This window comes from Acinonyx jubatus, chromosome E3 (genome assembly GCF_027475565.1).
Source record: "Acinonyx jubatus isolate Ajub_Pintada_27869175 chromosome E3, VMU_Ajub_asm_v1.0, whole genome shotgun sequence".
NCBI classification, from domain to species: Eukaryota; Metazoa; Chordata; class Mammalia; order Carnivora; family Felidae; genus Acinonyx; species Acinonyx jubatus.
Window position 1 is genome coordinate 12,089,482 of NC_069398.1, and position 23,742 is coordinate 12,113,223.

General features: G+C 42.8%; 2 protein-coding genes across 25 annotated transcripts in view; one reads left to right on the top strand and one right to left on the bottom strand.

Annotated features, from left to right (window-relative positions):
- Positions 1–1,446, bottom strand: part of DCUN1D3 (defective in cullin neddylation 1 domain containing 3) — a 39,152-nt gene extending 37,706 nt beyond the window's left edge. For 10 of the 14 annotated variants that reach the window (XM_027043097.2, XM_053213017.1, XM_027043101.2 and 7 more), the window contains exon 1: positions 688–884. The gene's annotated coding sequence lies outside the window, so the exon portion shown is untranslated. Of the gene's footprint in view, positions 1–687; positions 921–1,217 lie in introns of those variants that run through there. The other 4 variants (XM_015067162.3, XM_053213018.1, XM_027043102.2 and 1 more) reach the window with 4 other exon arrangements.
- LYRM1 (LYR motif containing 1) lies at positions 353–22,156 on the top strand. Of its 11 annotated transcripts, none has more exons than XM_015067178.3 (4): positions 353–492; positions 15,412–15,571; positions 19,894–19,986; positions 21,118–22,156. In XM_015067178.3, the coding sequence occupies exons 2-4, from the start codon at positions 15,413–15,415 to the stop codon at positions 21,232–21,234; spliced, it is 369 nt and encodes a 122-aa protein (XP_014922664.1). In that variant the 5' UTR covers positions 353–492; position 15,412; the 3' UTR covers positions 21,235–22,156. The 11 variants fall into 11 exon arrangements, with proteins under 11 accessions (XP_014922664.1, XP_026898906.1, XP_026898908.1 ...); XM_027043105.2 differs by lacking the exon at positions 353–492 and adding an exon at positions 1,059–1,389 and having other exon boundaries at positions 15,423–15,571; XM_027043107.2 differs by lacking the exon at positions 353–492 and adding an exon at positions 1,062–1,341 and having other exon boundaries at positions 15,423–15,571.
- The last annotated feature ends 1,586 nt before the right edge of the window (positions 22,157–23,742 follow it).

Sequence of the window (23,742 nt, forward strand, 5' to 3'; positions counted from 1 at the left end):
ACCAAGTGACATAAAGGGGGGAAAAAAAGAAAGAAAAAAGAAAAACCACCATGATTACCACCTAGCCACAGAGAACTGAAGTGGAAACGAGGGGTGTATATGGGAGAAGAAAAGGGGTGAAAGGGAATGGAAAAAAAACAATACATTTGTCACCCCGTACCACTTCCTATACAGGACACGGGCAAAGCTTCCAGCCCCATTACCTCAGGCACAGATGGTTATCGTTTGTAGCAAAGGTGCATAGAAAGGCCTTCAGGTCTGAGCCCCTTAATTCCAGGGCTGTTAATGATTAAAGAGAAGGATGGGGGTGGGGAGTGAAATGAGGGAGGAGGGAGCTGGGGATTCACCCACCACCTCCCGCTTGGACTCCTACCTTACGGCGCTTACCCGGGGCATAGAACCAGAGTCTGCACCCTCTCCAGGGCAGCTCCAGCCCCCAGATCCCCAAGCCTGGGTTGAGGGGTGCTGGCGGTGGGGAGGCAGGGACCGTAGGTAAGTTTTCTTGAGCCCTGCGGCTGACACGCCACAGGCTCCCCTCACAGCCTCTTCCTCAAAGGGACCAGTCCAGACAAGGCGCTGATTTCCACTCCTCCCCTTCCACCCCCTTTTCTCGAAGGTACCCAACCCCCGCCCCTTCATCTCTCAATGCTCCCCCCTTTTCCTCAAAAGCCCCCCCCCCAAACTCACAGCTGCTCCAGAGGTTCCTCCAGTCAAACCCTTTCTGGAAACGACGGCGGCCCGGCGGGTCCAAACCACCTACCATCCCCGCTCGCGTTTCCAGGGTCCCTACCCGCGCCGCCGCCGCCTCTTCTTCCACCACTGCCGCCGCCTCCTCTTCATCTGCGGCCCACCGGCGGCAGCCGCCCCCAAACCCCGCCCCCTCCATCGCCTCCTGCATCATCACTTCCGGTAACCCCGCAGGCAGCCGACTCCAGGAGGGAGAATTGAAGAGGGGCGGGGAGGAACGGGTGGAAGATTGCGTCACGACGTACGCAAAGACGCACGAAGCTGTAGCCAAGTAAGGGCAAAGACCTAGCGACGAGGAGGGAGGGCTAGGAGGTGCTGGGCTGGACCATTTTTTTGACTAGAGTGGGGGGAACGATAGCGGAAGGGGTAAAGAGAAACTACGGAGAGGATGAAGTTGGCTATATTGTTTGTATACGGCGGAATATGGGCTACAGTATGAAGTGTAAGGGAGACTCGTGGCTACTCCCGACCTGGAACTAATGCTCCCACAGAGGTCCTCCCGGTGGTTTGGTCCGGCCTGGCCTACCGGACCTGCCCGACCTCCGTCGCCCGCGGCTCAGCTAGGCTTCTGGCGCCGCCTCCTCCTAGCCCGCGGTAGGCTGCGGCGCTTCTGTGGGTGGGGGAAGGCAGGACTGACGCAGAGTGAGTGTAGGGGATGGAGACGCTGACTCCTGGCGCGGGAGACTGGGGGAAGGGGTTGGGTCCCCAGGGGCAGGGATGGGGTGGGGGCGGGGGTGCGACGTTGCTAGGAGACGTGCTTGTGTGACCCCTGCCTCGCGAGGGCGGCTTGGTGTCGTCGCCCCTGGCCTCGAGAACTTGCCTTGGGAAGTGGCCCGAAGGCCAGGAAGGGAAGGCCTGGTTTGGGGACTCTGAGATGCCGATTTGGGGCCCATCTCAAACTTTGCTGAATCGCTTGGATCCCCGAATATAAATAGGATATTAACAGGGGCTATTCTGGGGCGAGAGGCGTCAAGCTGGGGAAGGTTGACCCAAACGAGGGCCCGTACAAGCTACGGAGACTTTCTAGGATACTGAGAACTAGCTTCTTATTGCCTCGATTACAAATGAGAGCGAGAACGGAGGCCTTGCTCGGTGACTTCGAGTCCGGAAGAAAGTTAAAATGTACAGTTAAAGTTAAAATGTAAATCAGGAAGGAAGATATCCGCAAGTAAGACAATAGTACCGGATGAAGTGGTAGAAGATGGGGGGAGGGCCACTCTAAAATGGGGTAGAGCTCTTCAGAGAAGGCCGGTTTCACAGAGATTCGAGAAAAGAAAGAAGCTAGGGAATGGACTGTCTAGGTGGAGAAAAGAGCCAACCGACAGGGTTCTGAGGAAGGAAACGGCGAGAAAGCCAGGTTGCTGGAGCAGAAAAAACAAGGGCCAAAGTGGTCTGTGATGGAGAAATGGCAGGGCCTGAACAAGCACAGCATTTTAGCCCAAGGTAAGGGTTTGGCTGTTGTGTTACCTGAGGGTTTTGAGAAGGGGAGTGACCTGACCTGATTTACATTTAAAAAAAAAATCACTTGGTTGCTAGACAGAGAAGGGTAGAAGTTGTCAGAACTGTTAGGACCCTGTTACAGTAGGCCAAGAAGTACTGTCAGTGGAAATGCCGATCATTAAATTCAGAATGCATTTTGGAAGTAGAGTTTGCAAGACTTAATGCCTGACTGGGTGTGAAGTGTATTGGAGGAAGAGGAACCAAGGAGGACTACTAAGGGGAAACTGTTTGGAACGGAATATCCTAAGTTCTCTTGAATATACTAGGTTCGATAAGTCTACTAACCATCCAGGTGAAGATGTCGGAGAAGTTAGATATACAAGTCAGGGGAAAAGTCCCAGAGAAAATACACAGGAGTTTTTAGAGACATTCAGAGATTCCCCGGAGAAGAACAGAAGCCAGCAAAGGAGACTTGACACAGATAAGGCCTCAGAGATAAAAGCAGGATCCCTTAATATCCTGCGATAGTGAGACTCACTCTCATAATCCGTGAGACTCATTCACCCACCAGCCAGCTTCTATTCATCCTCTAAGCCCTGGCTCAAATCTCTTCCTTCCCTTCCTCCCCCAGCTGTCATTGCTTTTGGACTTGTGTGCAGGTGATTTGTGTCCATTACAGCAAGCCTGACTTTGCTTGTTAATTGTTATGTCTGACTCCCCTGTGGGCTATTTCTTCTTTGTGTCTTGCTTCTAGTGTAGAGCTTTGCCCAAAGGGCCCAATATGTGGTTATAGCTAGGTAGGATTACTGTATTCATAAGGTATCAGTCACGGACTTCAGCAGCTCTGACAAAGGAGCTTTTGTCCCGCTGATGCTGCCACTGCCAGCCACAATCTAGATATGGTTAATCTCATAAAATCTAGAAAGAATATCAGAAGTATCAGAAGGCCTGGGTTTCAATCTTGGATCTGCTACTGATCAGCAGTGGCATTCATTGGAGAAGGTCTTTTTCTTTGAGCTGAAGGGGTTGGCCTCAATTAGAGATTGCAAATGGAAATACAGCTATTGCCTACAAACATATCATTCAGCCCCCAAAATGATTTAAATTTAAATTCTTTTTAAAATTGACTTGCCAACATTTAAAAATTAGACATCAAAATCCAGATTTTCAGCTTCATTGGAAAAAGAATCTGGCAACACACCTGGAGCCAATAAAGCTTCTCCCCGCCACCGCCCCACCCCTTTGTATGTGGCTCAGTGCCAAAGGCCTCCTCTCTTTTCAGCTGTCTGCCTGACCCTTGTGGGCATTTGATTTGCAGTTCTTGGTCTTGAACTGTGCTGTTCCCCAGTAGCCACTGGCTACATGTTGCTATTTATTTTTTACATGTAGGTACTTAAATACACTTTTAAATGCCAGTTTCTCAGATGCAGTAACCATATTTCATGTGGCCAGTGGCTAGCTACCCTGCTGGACATCACAGTTGTAGAATATTTCCATCATTGAAATACATTCTGTGGGGGTGCCCGGATAGCTCAGTTGGATGAGCATCCAACTCTTGATTTTGGCTCAGGTCATGATCTCAGGGTCGTGGGATTGAGCCCTGGGTCAGGCTCAGCGCTGAGCACAGAGCCTGCTTAAGATTCTAACTCCCTCTGCCACTCTTCCCTGTTCATGCTCTAAATAAATAAACAAAGTAAAAAGGAAATACATTCTTTGGTTCAGCACTGAACTGCAGGAGCTTGAAGGTATTCTGGGTGCAAATAGTTCCACACACATAAGGATGGACAGTCACTGCTCCTGCTGTCAAGGGATTTTGTCTGGTAAGGAGCTCTGTTGCGTCTGCAGATGAGAAAAGTTGCTCATTTGGTAGTTACTTGATAGGTGGAGGGTATTTGGAAACTGTTGTGAAGGCAGGGACCACTACTCAACGTGAGGTTATTCATCAGATGGTTGGATCAAGGGTCAGGTGCTAGAAAACTCCAGCTGTATCTAATGTTATAACCAAAGCCCTTTTGTCAGTTTCCTAATCCATTTTCCTAGGAAATTATCACAAAGGAGGATTTAAATGCTAATTTAAACTTAAGTGTTTCTTGCTCTGACTTTCCTAGTTCCTATGAAGGGTGAAATTCTGGTAGTTATGAATGAATGACTGGGGTTGATTTTTAGCGTTGACCTAGTTTTCATCTATTTCCAGCACACACACACACCCCCACACACATCTAACACCTCATCCTACTTCTGCTAACTGGTTCTTACCCCCTCTGACTGACCCTTACTTTTGTCTCTTAAAATATGCTGATAAGGAAACAAATACTTCATTTCTTTTGAATTGAAGGGCAGAAACTTGGTTTCCATTTAGAATTTCTGTCTGAGGGGAAAAAGAGCTGTATCTCTCTTGGTTACAAAAGCCTAATTGGAGTTCCCCCTTACAAGTATAATCTTGTGTACGCTCCTATGCTGGTATATTTAGAATGAGCATACTTGCCTCATATGATTTTGTTTTGGATAATTTAGAAGCCTTTCAGACATCAGTATTTTTGGTTTTTCCCTGTGTTCTGGAGATTTCCCATATTACAGGGCCTAACCTAATTCTATTCCTTTAAGTAAAATGAAAACACGATCTACCTTCCACTCCCTGCCTCCTATCTCTGACACACCATATTGTCACTTTCTGTGTAAAAAGATGCTGTTTCAGAGAATAGCTGTGGTATGATTAAGTACACCACACAAGCATATCCTGAGATTTGCAGAACAGTGTGTGGCATTACACTTCCCTTTTTGGATTCTAGTAACCAAAAACTGAATCCAGGACAGGAAACAAGTCCGTGGGGTGTGTGTGTCTGCCTGTCTGTTAATTGAGAGGAGTGGGGGATAGAGGGCAGTGATGTGTGGGGCACAGCTTAACTTGAAGGTTATTCAATTTGGGTAAGGATGATACTGTATAGGATATGGGTGTACACCAGAAAGTAGGAAATATAAGAGATGTAGGAGAAAAACAAGCCAAAGGATAAGCAAGGAGTAAGAGATAAAGGAAGAAAAATAGGAAGTCTGGTCATGCCTTCAGTGTTGGCACCTGCATTATATTTCCAGTAAGAAGTATGTGCTGTGGTCTGAAGATAAGCAGTGCATCTGACTGGGTTATTTGCTCATACTGAAGAACAATAGCCCTTTACTGTACAGGGATTATTAATGATCAGAGGGAAACAGCTTTAGGAAAATGCATCAGTATCACAAAGCAATAAATTTGCCAACAGGCAACGCGCTTCTTTTCCCACCTCTGCAAAGCTTAGCATAGATAAAAGAGGCGTCATTGTTCCTCCTTTATTTCCTCCTATTTAGGTAACATTTGCCTTTGTTAACTCCCAATGCTAAGTGATTTACATGGATTATCTCATGAGTAATCTTTACCCCAACTCTTTGAAGAGGGTTCTATTGTTACCCCATTTCACTTTTTCAGAAACTGAGGCTCAGGAAGACTTGACCAATGTAGTGAAGTCGGGATTGAAACCCACTTTTGACCATTCCAGAACCCATTTGTTCAATAGTTGCATTTTATCTTCTGTTCCTTACATATGTGGAAAAACTTTGAATGCCTAAAACCAAGACAATCATTCTGTCCTCTGCTTTCCTGGGCAAGAAAATCTGTTTGCTTGTTACAAATAACAATTTTGGAGGTTGGTTTTGATCCCCGATCATTTGGTTGCAATAGATCTTATTCCCAAGAAGGATTTTTTTTTTCCCAAGAGAAAATGTGTCCGAGCCATATTTTTTCTATATGTTTGGTTCTAAGCTTCATGAAAACATAGTAAATCATTTCATTCCAGTGGACCAACACTTACTGGCTTTTAAAGAACTTAAGAGTATGGGTTACATTATTATAACTGTAAGGATGGAACTGATAAGGCCTCCTCCCCAAACCTGACACCCACAGCACCACTCTTGAAAACATCATTGTGAGGGTTAATTAGTATTTTTAAATGTTCTAGGGTCTTCACTTGGGAAACCTGGCCCACATACCACTGTGTGTGTTTCAGAATGAGAATGGACATTACTGGTGACTATTCTTCGTGTGTAAATGTATTATTCTTCTAACAAATATATTTCAAGCTCCAACTTTGTGCCCAGTCTTAAGAGTGTGATGAATGAGGCATAGTCCCAACCTTCTTTCTCCCTCCCCAAAACACACACAGTGGAAGAAGAAAGGTAAGCCAGCCAGAAAATTACACTAGAATAGAATGAACTTATGATACAAGTGTGCTGGAGGTGCCTGGAGTACACATAGCAGAGTCACTGAACCTGTTTTAGCATGAAGATGGCACCCTATGAAAAGTAATGGAAATCCGAGAATGAGAATCAACAGCTAGGCAAAGAAAGAATATTTCAGTTGTGTGAATTTGGACCTTCATTTGGCAAAAAGAAGGGGTGCCAGATCTAAGGAGATTGGGCAGCGGGACAGGGACCGGCCAGCATGGGTGCACAATGAACACATGAGACAGTGATTTCATTTGGGTGAGTTTCATAATCTCCACCACCCACCCAATCATAAAGTACTTGGGAGAGAAATTTAACTCTATTACATTCATTAGTTATGATGAGAAAAAGAAAAATTCCACCTAGGAGCAGATACTGAAAGAATGGCAAGAGTCTTTCCTTCTGCCTGGGGCTGGAAAGTCAGTTAATTCCCATTGCCTTTTCTGTCCCTTGTTTATACTGCAACACTTTTTCTTAAGTAGAAGGCAAAGCCTCATGAGAGTCCAACACTGGGAATTTTGACATTCCTGAGACCAGAGTCATACTTCTATAAATTTCATCTGGAGAAGGAATTTTCATCTCTGCTCTTAAACTCCTCAGTGTTCATGCTGTGATGGTCTTTCCAAAGGTGGGGGAAAGGGTGAAGTGGATAAATCCCCTAATACTAGCATATCTTCATGCAGACATCCTGAAAAGCCAAACCTAAACATGCCGTGTGTCTACACGTGCTGTATAGAGTGGGTTCTTGGAACCTACCCAGACCTTTCATTATTTCCACTCATCACGGAGTAGAAGAGTGAGTAGGTGGTTTCGTTTGGTTTTAGGAGATTAATTACTGCCCCATTACTGACTCCAAAATAAAAATGGGAAAACTCTTGGTCAGGGAAATAATCATCTAGGTTTATTGGCTCTTAATCCCAAATCTCCTGTCAATTAGGTGGCATTAGGCAAAACTTTTTTCACCATGTGCAAGATACAATTTGAAATCCAGCACATTTTTTTTTAGTGTTTGTTTGTTTTGAAAGAGAGAGAGCAAGCACAAGTACAAGCAGGGGAGGAGCGGAGAGAAAAGGGAGAGCAAATACCAAGCAGGCTCCACACTGTGGATCAGGCTGTGGAGCCTGACATTGGGCTCAATCTCAAACCTTGAGATCATGACCTGAGATGAAATCAAGAGTTGGATGCTCAACTGACTGAGCCACCCAGGTGCCCCCAAATCCAGCACATTTTAAAAGATGTAAATTAAGGGCATCTGGGTGGCTCAGTCAGTTGAGCATCTAACTTCAGCTCAGGTCATAATCTTGTGTTCATGGGTTTGAGCCCTGCATGGAGGTCTGTGCTGACGGCTCAGAGCCTGGAGCCTGCTTTGGATTCTGTGTCTCCCTCTCTCTCTGCCCCTCCTTTGCTCACTCTCTGTCTCAAAAAATAAAACGTTAAAATTTTTTTAAAGGATAGAATAAATGCAAATTAGACCATGGTACTCCAGCTTGCTTAAAATCAGCCAATGTCTTCCTTTTGTTTTGTTGTTCTTAGATTACAAGCTGAACTCCTTTCCAGGGCCTACGCTCCCAACCTGTCCTAGATTTTTGCTCACCGGTGGCCCCACCTTCCCCACAGGTTCTTGCTGCGTTAACATTGACTTGTTTACCACCTCTTAGCCTTTGTTGGTTGCCACCCTCTTCCTGAACCACCCTTCCCTTAACTCTTCCCTTGAATAGGCTCAGGCTCCTTCATGTCATTCAGGACTCAAATGGCACTAACTACCCAAAATAAAATAACCCTGCCTCTGTTCATTTGAATCCTATTACTGTTTCATTCCTAGAGAGCACATACCACCATCAGAAATTGTTTTTCTTGTATGTCATCTATTTGGCCACTAGAATGTAAGCTTCAGGAAGGCAGGGACTAAGGCTGCTTGTTTATCAAGGTTGTGTATCCCTAGAATCTCCTGTGTGTGGTCCCAGTGGGTACTGAAAGGATAGATGCTTGGGAGGGACCAGTAAGGCCTGCAGAGTGGTAGCACTGTAATGAGCCCTGGTGAGTCTTCTATGATGTCCACTCCTTTTGGAGTGATGGAACAGAGTTGCCATAGCGAATGGAAGAGCAGCCCAGCCCTGCCAGGTGCACAGCATCTTTTAAGGTGCTGATGTGCAACACAATTATTAAGGAAGGGCAGTTGCCCTTCCCCCAGTCACTCATGTACACTCTTACTCTCTCAAAATAAGTAAGTAAACTTTTTAAAAAAGTCAGGAGCGGGGGGCTGTGTGCCTGGGTGGCTCAGTCAGTTAAGTGTCCATTTCTTGATTTCTGCTCAGGTCATGAATTCGAACCGAGTGGGGCTTCACACTGACTGCTTAGGATTCTCTCTCCTCCTTTTCTCTGCCCTTCCCCTGCTCACAGTCTCTCTCTCTCAAAATAAATAGATGTAAAAAAAAAAAAAAGGCAAGGGCAGATGGCATATGGAAAACCTTATTAAAAGGTTATTCATATCAAGGTGCAAAACAATGGTTTTTTGCTGTTTGTGGGAAGGGAATAAAATTGAGTTCCCTTTGTCACAAACTAGCCAAGCTCTTTAAAGCAGTTAACAGACATTCAACCACATTTACTGAGATTGAGCATCCTATTTAGTGATTAAACATTTGGGCTGGACTCCAGACTGGGTCTGGGTTTGAATCCTGGCCTCACCTCTTTTTTTTTTTTTTTTTTTTTTATGTTTATTTATTTTTGAGAGACAGAGTGAGAGTGTGTGAGGTGCAGAGAGAGAGGGGAGACACAGAATCTGAGGCAGGCTCCAGGCTCTGAGCTTTCAGCATAGAGCCTCACGCGGGGCTTGAACTCACAATCCATGAGATCATGACCTGAGCTGAAGTCGGATGCCAATCGACTGAGCCACCCAGATGCCCCGTTGTTTTGTTTTGTTTTGTTTTGTTTTGTTTTGTTTTGTTTTGTTTTGTTTTGTTTTTAAGTGAGGTCTACAACCAACTTGAGGCTTGTCTCACAGCCCTGAGATGAGTCTCTGGTGACTGAGCCAGAGAGATGCCTCCAGCCTAACCTCTTAATATAGTTGATGTGACTTTGGGCAAGTTACTTAACCTCTCTTTGCATCAGGTTTCTGCTTTGTAAAGGGGTAATGGTAGTTACCTACCTTATAGAATTGTGATTTGGGGAGTTAACATACATAAAGCACCTAGCAAAGCCTCTAGCACAGTTAGTACAGAGCAAAGTGTAGTATTATTATAATTGCTCTAATGTGCAAAACAGTCTGAGCCCTGCAGGAATTGAGAGACTGTGAAGAAAAAGACACAATGAAATAGCAAAATATCAATAGCTGGCTTAGGAGAGAAGCAGAGAAAAGGGGGCCGCAGAAAAACTTGGGAGCAAATAGGTATCTAGTAGGTGGGGTGTGATAACTAGCAGAAAGCAAGCATTGTAAGTGGATGATAGAATAAACACCAAGGCATGACCCTGCAGGGTGCCTTAGAGCTGTAGCTTTAAAACTTGTGTATTTCACACTCTGCATCACAATTTTTACTATTATTACCCATATTTTAGGCCAGCTTTAAAAACTTTTCTAATACAGGGGCACCTGGGTGGCTCAATTGGTTAAGTGTCTGACTCGTGATTTCAGCTCAGGTCATGATCTTATGGTTCATGAGCTGGAGCCCCACATCAAGCTCTGTGGTGAAGCACCAAATCTGCTTGAGATTCTCTCTGTCTCTGTCTCTCCCTCTCCCCCCTTCTCTCTCCCCATCTCTTGTTGCCCCTCCCCTGCTTGTGCATGCTCACTCCCTCAAAATAAACATTAAAAAAAACTTTTATAATACGTTCATCTCAAAGAAGCTCTATATTATTGCTGTGAAATCAAAATCATGCTATTAAATTATGAGTTTGATAGGCTATTACAGTACATTATAAAATACTTGTACATCCAAAAAATAACCTCCCCAACCAATCTTTGGGACACCTGCTGTCGGAAAAACTTCTCCCAACTGTGACCAGAGACCAAACCACACTAGCAGCAACATTTATCAGCTTTTTCTTAGTGGCCCAGGCTTCACTTGGAAGATGCTTAGTTGTGAATTTTTTCTTGGTACTATGTATGTATGGGGTACAATTTTAAGAAACGGCCAATTTCGAGGCACCTGGGTGGCTCAGTTGGTTAAACGTCCAGCTCTTGATTTCGGCTGAAGTCATGATAGTGAGATCAGGTTGGTAAGATAGAGCCTGTTGTCAGGATCTCTGCTGACAGCACAGAGTCTGGGAGTCCCTCTCCCTCTCTGCCCCTCCCCTGCTCACGTGCGCGCGCGCGCTCTCTCTCTCTCTCTCTCTCTCTCTCTCTCTCTCTCGCTTTCAAAATAAACATTAAAAGAAGAAGAAGAAAAGGCCAGTTTCTAGTCACATTTCCTCCCAGGAACACTTCATATCTCTTACCTTTCCTCATTCTGGGGCTTTGGGGTTAAGGAAGTAAAGTGAAACAGTTTGACCAAATGTCAATCTCATAATCAAAGTTATAAAACTTTAAAAATTCTGTAAGAGTAGATTTCATGGCCAGTTGAGTGAGACTGGTTCAGTTGTGGTCCTCTAGGAGCACCTGGCTGGCTCAGTCAGTGGAGCCTGCACCTTTTGATCTCAAGGTTGTGAGTTCGATCCCCATGTTGAGTGTAGAGATTACTTAAAAATAAAATCTTTTTTAAAAATGTGGTCCTCTAAATAATTTGATATTTCTCATGTTGCCTGTGGGAAAATCCCAGCAGACCTCAGTACATTGGATCAACCCATGAAACTAGTAAAGAAAAGAGCCATCTCAGCCTTGCATCAGTAGTGAGAAATCATTGATAGTTCCGGAGGAATAAATGTTGGTTTCAAGTCATTGAATCCATAAGAAGGAACACTCTTAGGGAAAAAGCACTTTTTCTAAACAGGTTGCTTCCTAGGAACAAAGACAAAAATATAAACCAAAGGGGAAAGAGCTTGGAAAAACAATTTTTTATATGGTCAGTTTTGTTTCTAGAATCCCAAGCTTTCTGTATCATGAGATATTTTTATTTATTCAGCATTTGTGGAACACCAATTACAGACCTGGGTAGGTGCCAAGAATTGAGCAGTAAATAAGATGGATGTCATAACTATCCCCATAAACGTAAGGATCAATTGGGAGAAGACAGGCACTAACAAACCATAATTACTTGAGTGGTAAGTACCACAAAGAAGAAATTCAAAATCCATGGGAAGGTTCAACAGACCTGACCCAGTGCATGTGGTGACAGGAGGGAGAAGGATTCTCTGAGGTGTCCAGGTTTTCACTGGGAATTGAAGGATGAGTAGGGGTTGGTCAGGTAAAAGAGAGAGGGTCAGGAAAGAGCCTTCTAGAAAGAGGGAACAGCATGCGTGTATACCCCTACCTACGGTAAGAAAAATGTGATTCCCTCAAAGAACCGAAAGAAATCCAGTAAGAAAACAACAAAGGAGGCATTTTTCTTTTCTTGCCTATTCTCTGAAGATTGGGAAGTGTTGTTAAGCTAGACTTGCTAATAGTGCACAATGGGGAATACAGCCTTAGACCCTTCTCCGGAAATCTTTCAGACTTGGGTTTTCTGGGTCACCTGATGGTGGAGAGGGAGATATCAATCTCCCTTTCAGGATTAGTTTTCAAAACACTGTATACGTTAATTAAAGTGTTTTGAAAATAGACCTATTAAGTACTGATTGTTGGTACTGCCTATGACCTTGAGTACCCTAATTGCAGGGCTTGTGTATCCGATTATGGCATATGGCCAGTTACAGTTTGAAGTTGTGGCTCTTTCGAGTAGTAGAAAAAAAACAAAGGCTTTGGAGAAGGTTGCTACTGCTTTAATATGCCATACCTCCGTCACTTTCCTCAAGTGTCATGCAGTCAGAGACGTTTCATCTGTTAAGGAAGTGAAGCAATCATTAATCGTAGTTACAGACTCTATGCCCCTCACAGGAACTGACTCACGTATTTTCATATGAAACCATGGAGTTTTAGGGAGAACCAGAAACTCAGAAACCTGTTTCCTTACCAGGAAAAGTCATCATCTCATGGGTTTTTATTACGATTAGCCACAAAGAATGATGTTCTCTCCTGGTTTTTATGAATTTCTTCTAAGCATTTTTTTCTGTGAGGTATCCATGGACATCAGAATTGGTGTTGATTATAACTTTCATCTTAACTTTGAATTGGGTGAAGCAGTGCTTTCAACCTTTTCAGCAAGTGATTAAGCCTTGGTTCATTACTCATTGCTTAAGAAAGGTCACCAGGGTCAGGGGGCAGGGAGGCAATCCTATTCAAAAGAAATTCTAAGGTAAATTCCTTGCAGGTACTTAGAACTTCTAGATGAACTCACTCTTCCCAGCTCCCATCTGCATTTAGCTGCCCAAGTCCTCAGGAGCTCAGGACCACCCTAAAGCATACAGTCTCCGTATGTTACACCTCCACCTTGAGTTGGAAATGGGTCCTCTTCTCAAAGGGCAGTGAGCAGCCTACTTCCCCATCCTGATGAGCCTGTTTGAGGAAAGCCCAGTACTCATGAGGTGTTCCAGTGCCTGGCCCTGCTACTCACCAGATGTGTTCTTGTCTTCCCAGCCTACCCTTTTGTTAAAGACCGTACAATATATTCATTCTCTAAAATGTGACTAATCAGAATCCTCTAGTTTTGAGACTTCTTTTTTCTGTCTTCCCTGAATTTCTTTTAGATATAGTAGTAAATAGTAAAGACATAGTCTGAAGTTTTTGCATAAGTAAAAAGAGAAAGAAAAAGGAAAACACCTAATGTCCCATCATTAGAACATTAGCAAGAGAAGAGACAATATACTGGGACTGAATTGCAGTATTGAGAATATATGAGCTAGGGTTACATGTAACAACATCGGTGAATCATACAAACATGAGCAAAAAAAGCAAGTTGCAGAAGGACATAATACCTTTTACATAGAGAGTTGACCCTTAAACAACATGGGTTTGAATTATGCAGGTCCACTTAGACACAGATTTCTTTTGCAAATACAGAACAGTACTATAAATGTATTTTCTTTTCCTCATGATTTTCTTAACATTTTCCTTTCTCTAGCATATTTCATTGTAAGAATATAGTATATGATACATATACATACATATGTGTTCATTGACTGCTTATATTCTCAGTAAGGCTTCATGTCAACAGTAGGCTATTAGTAAAGTTTTGGGGAGTCAAAAGTTATTGTAGATTTTTGACTACGTGGAGGTCAGTGCTCCTATGCCCCATATTGTTCAAGGGTCAGCTGTATAAGGTTTGTAAACTTGCTAAGCAATACTATAGAATGTTAAGTGTAAAGATATGTGTGAGAAGATTAATAACAAGTTCAGGACAGTGGTTCCTTCTAGCACAGAGGAAGGGAAATTTGACTGGAAGGGATACAGTAGGGGTATATATATAATTTATTTAAGATCCATTGTGAATATATGGCTGTTTAATTATATTCTCTATATCTTTTTGTATATCTGAAATATTTCATAATAAAAATAAAAATGACAGGAATTTAATTTTTTTAAGGCATATAGGGGTGTCTGGATGCCTCAGTTGGTCAGACATCTGACTTCAGCTCAGGTCATGATCTCATGGTCCATGGGTCACGTTGGGCTCTGTGCTGACAGCTCAGAGCCTGGAGCCTCCTTCAGATTCTGTATCTCTGTCTCTGCCCCTCCCACTCACTCTCTCTCTCTCTCTCTCTCTCTCTCTCTCAATGAATGAATGAATGAATGAATGAATGAATGAATGAATGCATTTAGCTTTGGGAATATACTTAGGTTGGGACTCACTTAGCCAAGTTTCCTGAAATTAAAACTGATGTTTCAAAGTAAAAACCCAAAGAGGCCACAAGCTCTTTAGTCATCATCAGCAAGATCTTCCGTTATACTTACTGTATGGTTCTCACATGGACAAGGAAGCAGACCAACAATTTTGAGAAATATTTTCAACAAGGTTATGATGAACTAAAAGAGAGGTTGCAACCTGCCAGCCTCTGGGTAGAATTGAGCCTGCAGACTCAATGTGTTTGGCTTTCATGATACTCACACTTTCGAAAAGAATGAATTAGTGTCTTGAGATTTCACATTTAAAAAATATGGATTGCTACCTACTGTTAAACTATGAGGAAATCTGGCATTCCTAGGCCCTCATTTCTCCATGGCAGTAGCTGCCTGATACTAAGTAGCAACTGTACCTTTTCGGGGGGCAGGGGGATGTCCTCTCCTGGCCATTGTCTCTACCTAGCCAGGTTCCCTCATTTTGTTACCTGCCAGACCCTGGATGTGCTTGAATTTGAGATCCCTGCATTAAACTCAAGATACTTAACTAGAAATTTTAGTTATTTGGGGCACCTGGGTGGCTCAGTTGGTTGAGCATCTGACTCTTGATTTCGGCTCAGGTCATGATCTCACAGTTTATGGGTTTTAGCCCCACATCAGGCTCCATGCTGACAGGACAGAGCGTGCTTGGGATTCTCTCTCCCTCTATCTTTTCCCCTTTTCTGCTCATGCTCGCACATGCGCACTCTTAGAATAAATAAACTTAAAAAAAATTAGTTTTTCAAAATGTGCCTTTTCCAGGCACTCTGGTAAGTACTGCAATCTTATAAAAATACACACTAAAAGCATCATTCCCAAGATATTCTGGTAAAGAATTTACTGCTTTAAAGTATAGTAAATTTGAATTTTGGTTTGCCATGTTTGTAAAAATTGCCATCGTAGCAAACATGAACTCTGAACCATGGGGTGATATACCAGCATGGCTGAGAGAGAGCTGGTGTTCCTATAGCACATTCTGGCAATGCTACCAAACAGATCTGTTGAGAAAGAGCAATTATTTCCAGACTAATTAAAAAGCTTGATTAAAAAAAATGTACATCTGCCTAGCTGCCTACTGTCAAATTGAATTTTCATGCAAATTTCCCCTCTTCTATTTTGGTGGGTCTGAGGATGACAACAGCAACACGACAAGAAGTTCTTGGCCTCTACCGCAGAATTTTCAGGCTTGTGAGGAAATGGCAGGCGGCATCAGGGCAGATGGAAGACACCATTAAAGAAAAACAGTACATATTAAATGAAGCCAGAACGCTGTTCCAGAAAAACAAAAATGTAAGTAGGCCCCAATTGGAAACTGTAAGGAGGAGGGCAGTGTCTTGTGATACTTGTTCTTTTTCGTCCTAAAATTGAGAGGACTGAGCAGCACAGGTCACAGTGGCAGAGTGTGGGGCAGGAAGGGCTCAGAGGCACGGCCCAGCTAGCTTGCCCAACTACTGGGAAGCAGAGCCCAGCCTGGGTTCCTCCCGTCATTTGTTTCAGGTCTCAGTCCAGCCTGTCAGTGTCTTAGCGTCCTCGTCCTTGTAAGACCCCATGAGCCAGGTGACAGGAGCCAGGCCAGTGAGGGTTTTCAGGGGAGGAGCAGTTCGAAATCACTGTGCCTGTTCCTGGCCCCTCCCACAGGAGGTGCACAGTGAAACTTTTTTTTTTTTCTTCAACTCATAAACTATTCAAGGCCTCTAAGTATAAACCCATTCAGAAGAAAGAGAATAGGATAAAGACACAGGGTTCCCTTCACAACTTCACTCTGAACTCAAGCCTCTTTGGCTAGCAGAGTGAGTTTGCCCTTTGAGACCACAGAATTGGGTAAGAAAGTGCCTCCATTAAGTAGTTTAACGGAACTGCACACCTAGACATCAGGGAGCCAAAAACCATTTGTAAGAGGCTTGATGTGACCCATCTCACAGACTATAAAGCATTGGCTCTTAGCTCCTTACAAAGACTGCCTGGCACTAAGCATGGAAAGAAGCTTTCAGCTTCTTACTTTCCTTGCCTCCTTCTCACTGATCTCATGAAGTCAGTGCTGTCACTGTTCCCCTCATGACACTTCCTGACAATCCACTCTCTTTACTTTTCCTCTCTGACCCCTGTCTCTGTGTCCTTTTGGACACACCCTCCGGCCACACACCCTCCTGCCAGCTGTAAGGATCCTCTGAAAGTCAGCCCTCTGCACTGAGGCCCAGAGACTGTGCAACCACTTTATGGTTTCAGCTCCCACATCTGAAAACCCAGCCTCAGCCCCTCACCAGCCTCCTGAAGGGCCTTATACCAAGTATAACGATCCAAAGCAGAGCACCTCTTTCCACCAGGATGCCTCCCCTCTCCAGCTTGCCTATTTCTGCCATAGCTCCCATCACCACTCTGCAACTCTCTGCTCTCATTCTTTCATTCAGCAAGTATTTGAGTGCCCACCATGTGCCAAACATTGGACTAGATGTTGAGGACATAAAATGAGCAAAACCAAGACAGGATCCCTCAAAGATGTTTCAGAGTTAGATGGTAAGAAATTAAAAAAATTACAATGGGGTAAGCACTACAAAGAAACCCTCCCAAACAACACTATCTTCCCCATCTCAGAATCTGAATCCTGTCTGCTTCATAAAACCAACCTGCTCATGAAGCTTCTGCCTTTCCAGCCTTCCTCCAGCTTCTCCAAACTTTTCCATGCCACACATCACAATGTGTGTGCCCAATGAAGTCCTTAAACAGTTCTCTGAGAAATGGAAATAAAATACTGCAAGTGCTATTTCTCTTTATTTTTTATTGCATCCTTTAAAAATGTCTGTTCATGGGGTGCCTTGCTGGCTCAGCTGGGAGAGCATGTGACTCTTGATCTCGGGGTTGTGAGTTTGAGCCCCACACTATGTGTAGAGATTACTAAAAAAATAAACTTTAGAAAATAAAAAAAAATTAAAATGTGTATTTGGTGTATACTTATAAGGTTTTTGATGTATTTAATGCACTTATTAATATATTTTATAAATCAGTATGAGTACATGTATAGGAGCTATGGGCTCAGAAATTTTTACTGAAAGCAGTAAATAATCAAAAAGTTGGGAGACCACTATAACCTATGCCTGTCCCTATGTAGTTGGTCACATTCCTTCTTGTTTGTTTCATTTATGTTGGTGTGGTCTCCCCAACCAGACTGCCACTTCCTCGAGCAAAGAGACAATGTCTTATACTTTCTTATATATCCCATGGGACCTGCCTTGAGGTTGTCACTAAATTCATGAGCCTTCACTCAACCCTGTGACAGTGACCTATTCTGAACTCCTCTAGAGCAGTGTGCAGCAGTCACTGCCCTGTTGATTACATGCCTCCATGCCTTTTCTGTAGCTTTATGCATCAGAGTTGTTCTGCCCAGGTAATAACCTTGATAGTTGAAGGCAAGAATCATGGCCTCACAGTGTCTAGCCCGGTGCTGGAGAGATATCATAGCAGGATGTGCCCAGTAAACCTTTTCAGGCTCACTCATGTGAGGACTGATCAAGGCCCTTAGGGTTTTCAGTTATGGCAGTAATCAATCCTTCCTTTGCCTCAGCTTGGGCTGGCCCAGTGTGGTGTGAGTCAGAGGGAAGTGTATGTGCCAGTGATGTGACATAAATAAGATTATTTTGTTGTGTCTGGGGAGAAGGTACATGGGTTTTTAAGATACGTATTTTGCCATGTGTTAGAAAATAGCATATCAGATAACGCCACAAATATTATGCTTAGGAGACAGTACATTTAAAGAGAAAGCTTAATGTTAGTATAAATGGTGTGTGGATATAGCAGAATCATGAAGGCAGCCAATGAATGACTGAATTTGGAGAGCTCTAACCCAGATTGTTCAAATGGACAGCTGCAGTCCCAGGAGCCCTCAGCCCCCTTAACCATACGTATCTTTATGACGGGCTTCTTTCTCCCCAGTCCCTTACGCAGACTTAAGTCGTTTCTTAGAACTTCACTTGCTGTGAGATTTTAATAATAATTCAGAGGTATCTCATGAATTGCTCTGAATCCTAATGGGCAAATGGGAACATGGAAATCTATTCCCAATGTGGACATCAGAGCAACGGCTTCTGAGAAGCAGAGGTCAGAAAGCAGACCCTCTGCCCCAGGGGACCCAGCTGTAGTTCTGTGCACTGCAGTTCCTAGAACTCTTCTCTGCTCCAAAAGGTGCCATAGAATAGGCACGCCCTTGGAATTTCCAAGCCTTGCTGGCCCAGACGTCACTGTGGGTGTCATCTGGGACTGGTGCAATCCCAGCTCTGCTTTGAGGCCCACTTGCAAACTCTTAGCAGAGCCACATGTTGACTCATTTTCCATCCTTGAAATGTAAGGGTTTCTCCCCTTCTACCTGGTGTTCTGTTTTTTAGAATGAATTTGTCATACCTTTACTTGAAACTGGACTACCACAATTTGACTATTTGGGAATTTAAAAAGCCATTTCTTCCCCTTACCAGTGAACAAGGCAGTTTACAGTTCAAAATAAGAAGTGGATCATTCTCCAATATCTTACTTGGGGGGTTTCTGGACAGCACTTGCTGAAACAGTTGGGTTCAAGTTTGATCCACATGGAGAGGAAGTGGAGAAGCATTCTCATCAGGGTGTTGGTGGGACTATAAATTGGTACACTCTTAGAGGGTAATTTGAATCTAGAGGGAATATCTGAAAGAATTAAACATGCATGAACATACACCCTTTAACCCAGCAGTTCTCTAGGAATTTATCTTTTAGATATATTTGCGTGTAAGCCAAAAACAACTTTAGTGGGATCCATAACAGAATTGTTTATAATGGAAAAAAACTGGAAATAACCTAAATATCCATCAGGAAAAGACTGATTAAATTATAACACGGCCTTATGTTTGAATTTTGTGCAGCTCTTAGAAAGAATGGGCAGCTCTCTGGGGCGCCTGGGTGGCTCAGTCAGTTAAGCGTCCGACTTTGGCTCAGGTCGTGATCTCATGGTTCTTGGGTTCGAGCCCCGCGTCGAGCACTGTGCTGACAGCTCGGAGCCTGGAGCCTACTTTGGATTCCGTGTCTCCCTCTCTGTCTGCCCCTCCCCTGCCCATGCTCTGTCTGTCTCTCTCTCTCTCTTTCTCTCTCTCTCTCAAAAATAAATAAACATTAAAAAAAAAAAAAAAAAGAATGGGCAGCTCTCTGTGTAAATATAAAAGGAGCTACACATTGTTGGGGAAAAAGCAAAGTTCAGAACAAAGAGAGCTATTGTGTGTAAGGAAAAAAAAGTGTATATATACACGTATGCTTTTATCTACATAGAATATCCCTGGGAGGACAAACACTGCCAATAATTGTGGTCCTTGAGAAGGGGGAACTGTGAGAGGGGTAAAAAGGAGACTTTGTTTTTATATTATATCCTTTTGTGTTATTTGAATAATGTTTTACTGTGTGCAGGTATTACCTATTGCCATAATTTTTTAAAAAGTTTAATCCACAGTAAATTTTATACTAAATTGCTTTTGATTTTTCAAAGTATCAGCATTGAATTTACTGGCTGGTGAGCTGAGAAAGTTGAAGAAGATGTACACCTCTACATAAGGAGCATTAGAAAGATGCTAAGAACCTCACCTGTTTTCCTCTTTTAATAGCTCACAGACACAGACCTGATTAAACAGTGTATAGATGAATGCACAGCAAGGATTGAAATTGGACTGCATTACCAGATTCCTTATCCACGGCCAGTAAGTGTGACAGTTAACATGTGGCGGGTACTTCTCCTCACCAACCCAGTTATTTCCAAGAACGTGTACCAAGAGGGCCAGTGTTTGTCGAGCAGTCTAGAGCTTCTGTGGGAGGCATGTTGGAAGTAAGCTATCCTTGCATGCCGCCAACCCATCACAACAAGCTAAAATGTCAATGAATGCCTGATTTCTCCTACTCATACAACTTTCCCACATATAGAAGGGAAAGCTAGCCCATATTTAGATAGCTTTCTCTTTTTGACTTTCACCTTTTTTATGGAAGTATTTTTATTTTCCTTATAATAAAAGTAAGGTTTGTTGTTAATAGCATTAAAAGAGTGCATGAGGTAGAAAATGAAAATGGTCCAAAATTCTCACCCTGTGGAAGTAACCACTGTAACTGTTCGGTTGCACTATATGAAACTGCCAATATTCTACTCTTAACCTATAATACAAAAACAGCAATTTTACCCGGTATTGGCTCAACCTAATAGTTTGGTAATATCTTACCTTTTTTTCTATATTCGTGTACCTACGTTTTCTTAAAGTACATGGGATCCTGGACATACTGTTTGCTGCTTACTTAGTTTATGTCATCTGTCCTGGCCATCTCTGCCTCCCATCTTTTTAAATGGTTGCCACTGGATCCTGTTACAAGAATATACCATAATTTACCCAGCAGCTCTTTAGTAGGCATTTAGATTACTCCCAGTTTTCCACTCTGCGCAGAATAGCTTTGTCTACCCAAACTTTTTTTCTCGCCTTCTTTGGATTCTCATCTCACCATGTGATCTGTGGTCATTGTTCCTTCCATGCAGGCAGTATGACAAAGAAGAGCACAAGCTCTGGAATGTGATCTGGAATGCAAATCTTGGCTCTACCACTTAATGTGTATATAAGATTGAGCAAGTTATTTAACTTCTGAGCCTCCATTGTCTCATCTATAAATATTATCTAATTCCTTATGAGATTATTATAAGGATTAATGTGTGTAAGGATTTTAAGGATTAATGAGTCAGCGTAGATTTAGTGCTTAGCAGGGAGCACGGTACTTAGTAAATCCTCAATGAATAAGCTGCTCTGGTGATTATAATTCTTAATATTATCATTATTCTTATTCTTCCTATTCAGATTCATCTGCCTCCAATGGGCCTTACCCCACTACGAGGCCGGGGACTTCGAAGCCAGGAAAAACTGAGGAAACTTTCCAAACCAGTATATCTCAAGTCTCATGATGAGATTTCCTAACCCAGAAGAAAATTTATTTCTCAGAAGGATGAGCCGACTAGATCTTGAATGTAAACCAGATGATGAAACCCTTCTCTTCGATTAGGGGTAAAAATTTAAATATCTTCTTAAAAACCTCTAAAATATTGGTATTCACCCCAAGATCTGTGCTCACTCCTCCTGACACTTCATCAGGGTCTTGTTGCCTAAAGTGGATGACACTAACCCTAGAGGTCATGGACCTTATATACCCTCACTGAAGCATCTTTGGAAACACGGCCAAGGCCTGTAGAAGTAAGATAAGGATGACAAAGATTTTCATGGAAATGTCATTTGCCAGTCATGTCAGCTGATAGGAAGAAATCAGCCAGCTGCTGAAAGTCTTCATAGCTACCATAAAACTACACTGCCTTCAGAATATTTTTTGGCTTCTTTCTCCCGAATTTTTGCTTAAAAAACAAAGGTTTGCTTAAAAGTGGGCTTCTTTGTATATGTTTTGCTGTCTTTTGACCATCCCAGTTTCCAGATAAACTACCCTTAGAAGGTGCATCATTGGATTTATCGTGGTTTTTCATGGAAATTTTACATGACACCCTGCCCCTGCCATATACATACGTAAAAGTACTTGTCTTAGGTAAATGCGTATGTTTACTTTATCTTAAAGCCTGTGATTACTTAGGATCCACTTAGGATTTGAAAGGCTTACTTGAAACTCATACTGCATTCATTATGAATATTTTATCTTAACATAATTAGGAAGTACAAGGGCCAAGCTGGTTTTCAAATTATGTCTAAACAGCAATGGCACAAAGAGAAATCAAAACACAAAGGATTTATACTCCTGCATGTGTGGAATCCCATGGCAAGTCACACACACCTTGTTAACATTCCTTCTGACTTCCAAAGACAATGAGCATCACCAATAAAAACAAATTTTGATCGATTTTGGTCTCTCTGTATTCTTTTCCAAAATGGCTCTGAGACCCTCAAAAGTAGCATATGGTAACTTCCAGCCCATACCTAGATATAGGATTCTCTTGTCACACAGCTCCTCTAATTCAAAGTAAGCATTATATTTCAATCTCAAAGCCTGCTCCTGTGAGCAGAAGCATACACTTTAATGCTGAGGGTAAGTATTGCACAGTTTGGCAATGATGTGGAGAACAAATATATCACTGTAGTAATAGTAAATGCATATTTAACATGGTTGCCACATAAACCCCAGCTTGGCTTCAACTGGGAGACATCTGCTGTTCCATCAGTAACTCTCCTTCTATCTGGTCTCATTGTGGAAGCATCTCCCTGTTCAGAGGTGGTTCTAGTGTTTATACATTTTGTCACGCAACATAGGGCCTGTGAAATCAAGTCAAGTACTTCATCTGGGGGTCAACCATTGAAACAGTGATCTGTTCTCGAATTGGTGGAAAAACTGGCTCTGCTGGACCAAGTGAGACGTGACTTGCCTATCTCTGTCCTCGTCCTTTTCTAAGTAACTCAAGGTGATTTTGACCGTGCCGTTTTTGTCTTTAACTCTGTTGAGTGAAGAAACCAACCTTCCCACCCAGCCTCTTCCAAAATGGAAGTTGATCTAATTGCTAGCTAGCCTCCTGAGTATCTTCTATGTGCCAGGAATCTTACCTAACTGAATTTTATATGACTAGCCTCCTTTGCAAAGGTGCATGTCCTATTACACAGTAACATAATTACCAATTTACTACCAAAACTTTCATATGAACAATGTTTATAATAGCTTTTATTTCTCCCATTTTCTCTCCAAGACTATAAAATCTCCATCTTCGTTCTTCTAAAGGCCAAACCTATCTTCCCTACATCCCCTCTTTCAATGAAATTTTCTTCCAATACTGACAAGGACTGAAAATTCTTTACCCAACAGCTAGATTTTTAAAGAGAAATGACTAGCTTGGTGACAATGTTTGTCTGATATCATCTGCTGCACTATTTATTGGCAGGAACTGCAGCTTCTCACCAAACTGATCTCTGGCCATCTCTGCCCCAAGACTCCAGCCTCTAACTCACCAGGATTTCTGAAAGAACATACAGCTCTTTCCCAGGGGAAAGCATTAAATACCCCATTGGCCCCAGTAGAAAATGACCTCAAATTTAGGGCACTGTTTCTTTTCAAAGTGGAGGAAATTTTTTAAATTACAAAAATTTAATCCATCATACAGAAACATTCTGTCCCTTGACCCCTGAGGAATGAAACAGTCAGTCCCTGCCTCCTTCAGCTTTTTGTTGCTGAATCTGGGAGTTAGACAACTAATTAAAATCCAATTGTTCTCTTAGCAACCCCCTCACTGCCTTAAAACTTACAATACAACTTAGCCTAACCAGTCCAAGATTCAGGCAGTTGGGATCCTGACCATCTTTCCATCTCACATGACCAACAATCTTACTTGGAATGATAATGCAGTTTCAGCTCTCTTTTCATTCTGATTTTCTTTCCCTCATTGGAAAAAGTAAAAATTAAAAAACTGTCTTTCTCGAAAAAATAACTATCAAGCTACCTGC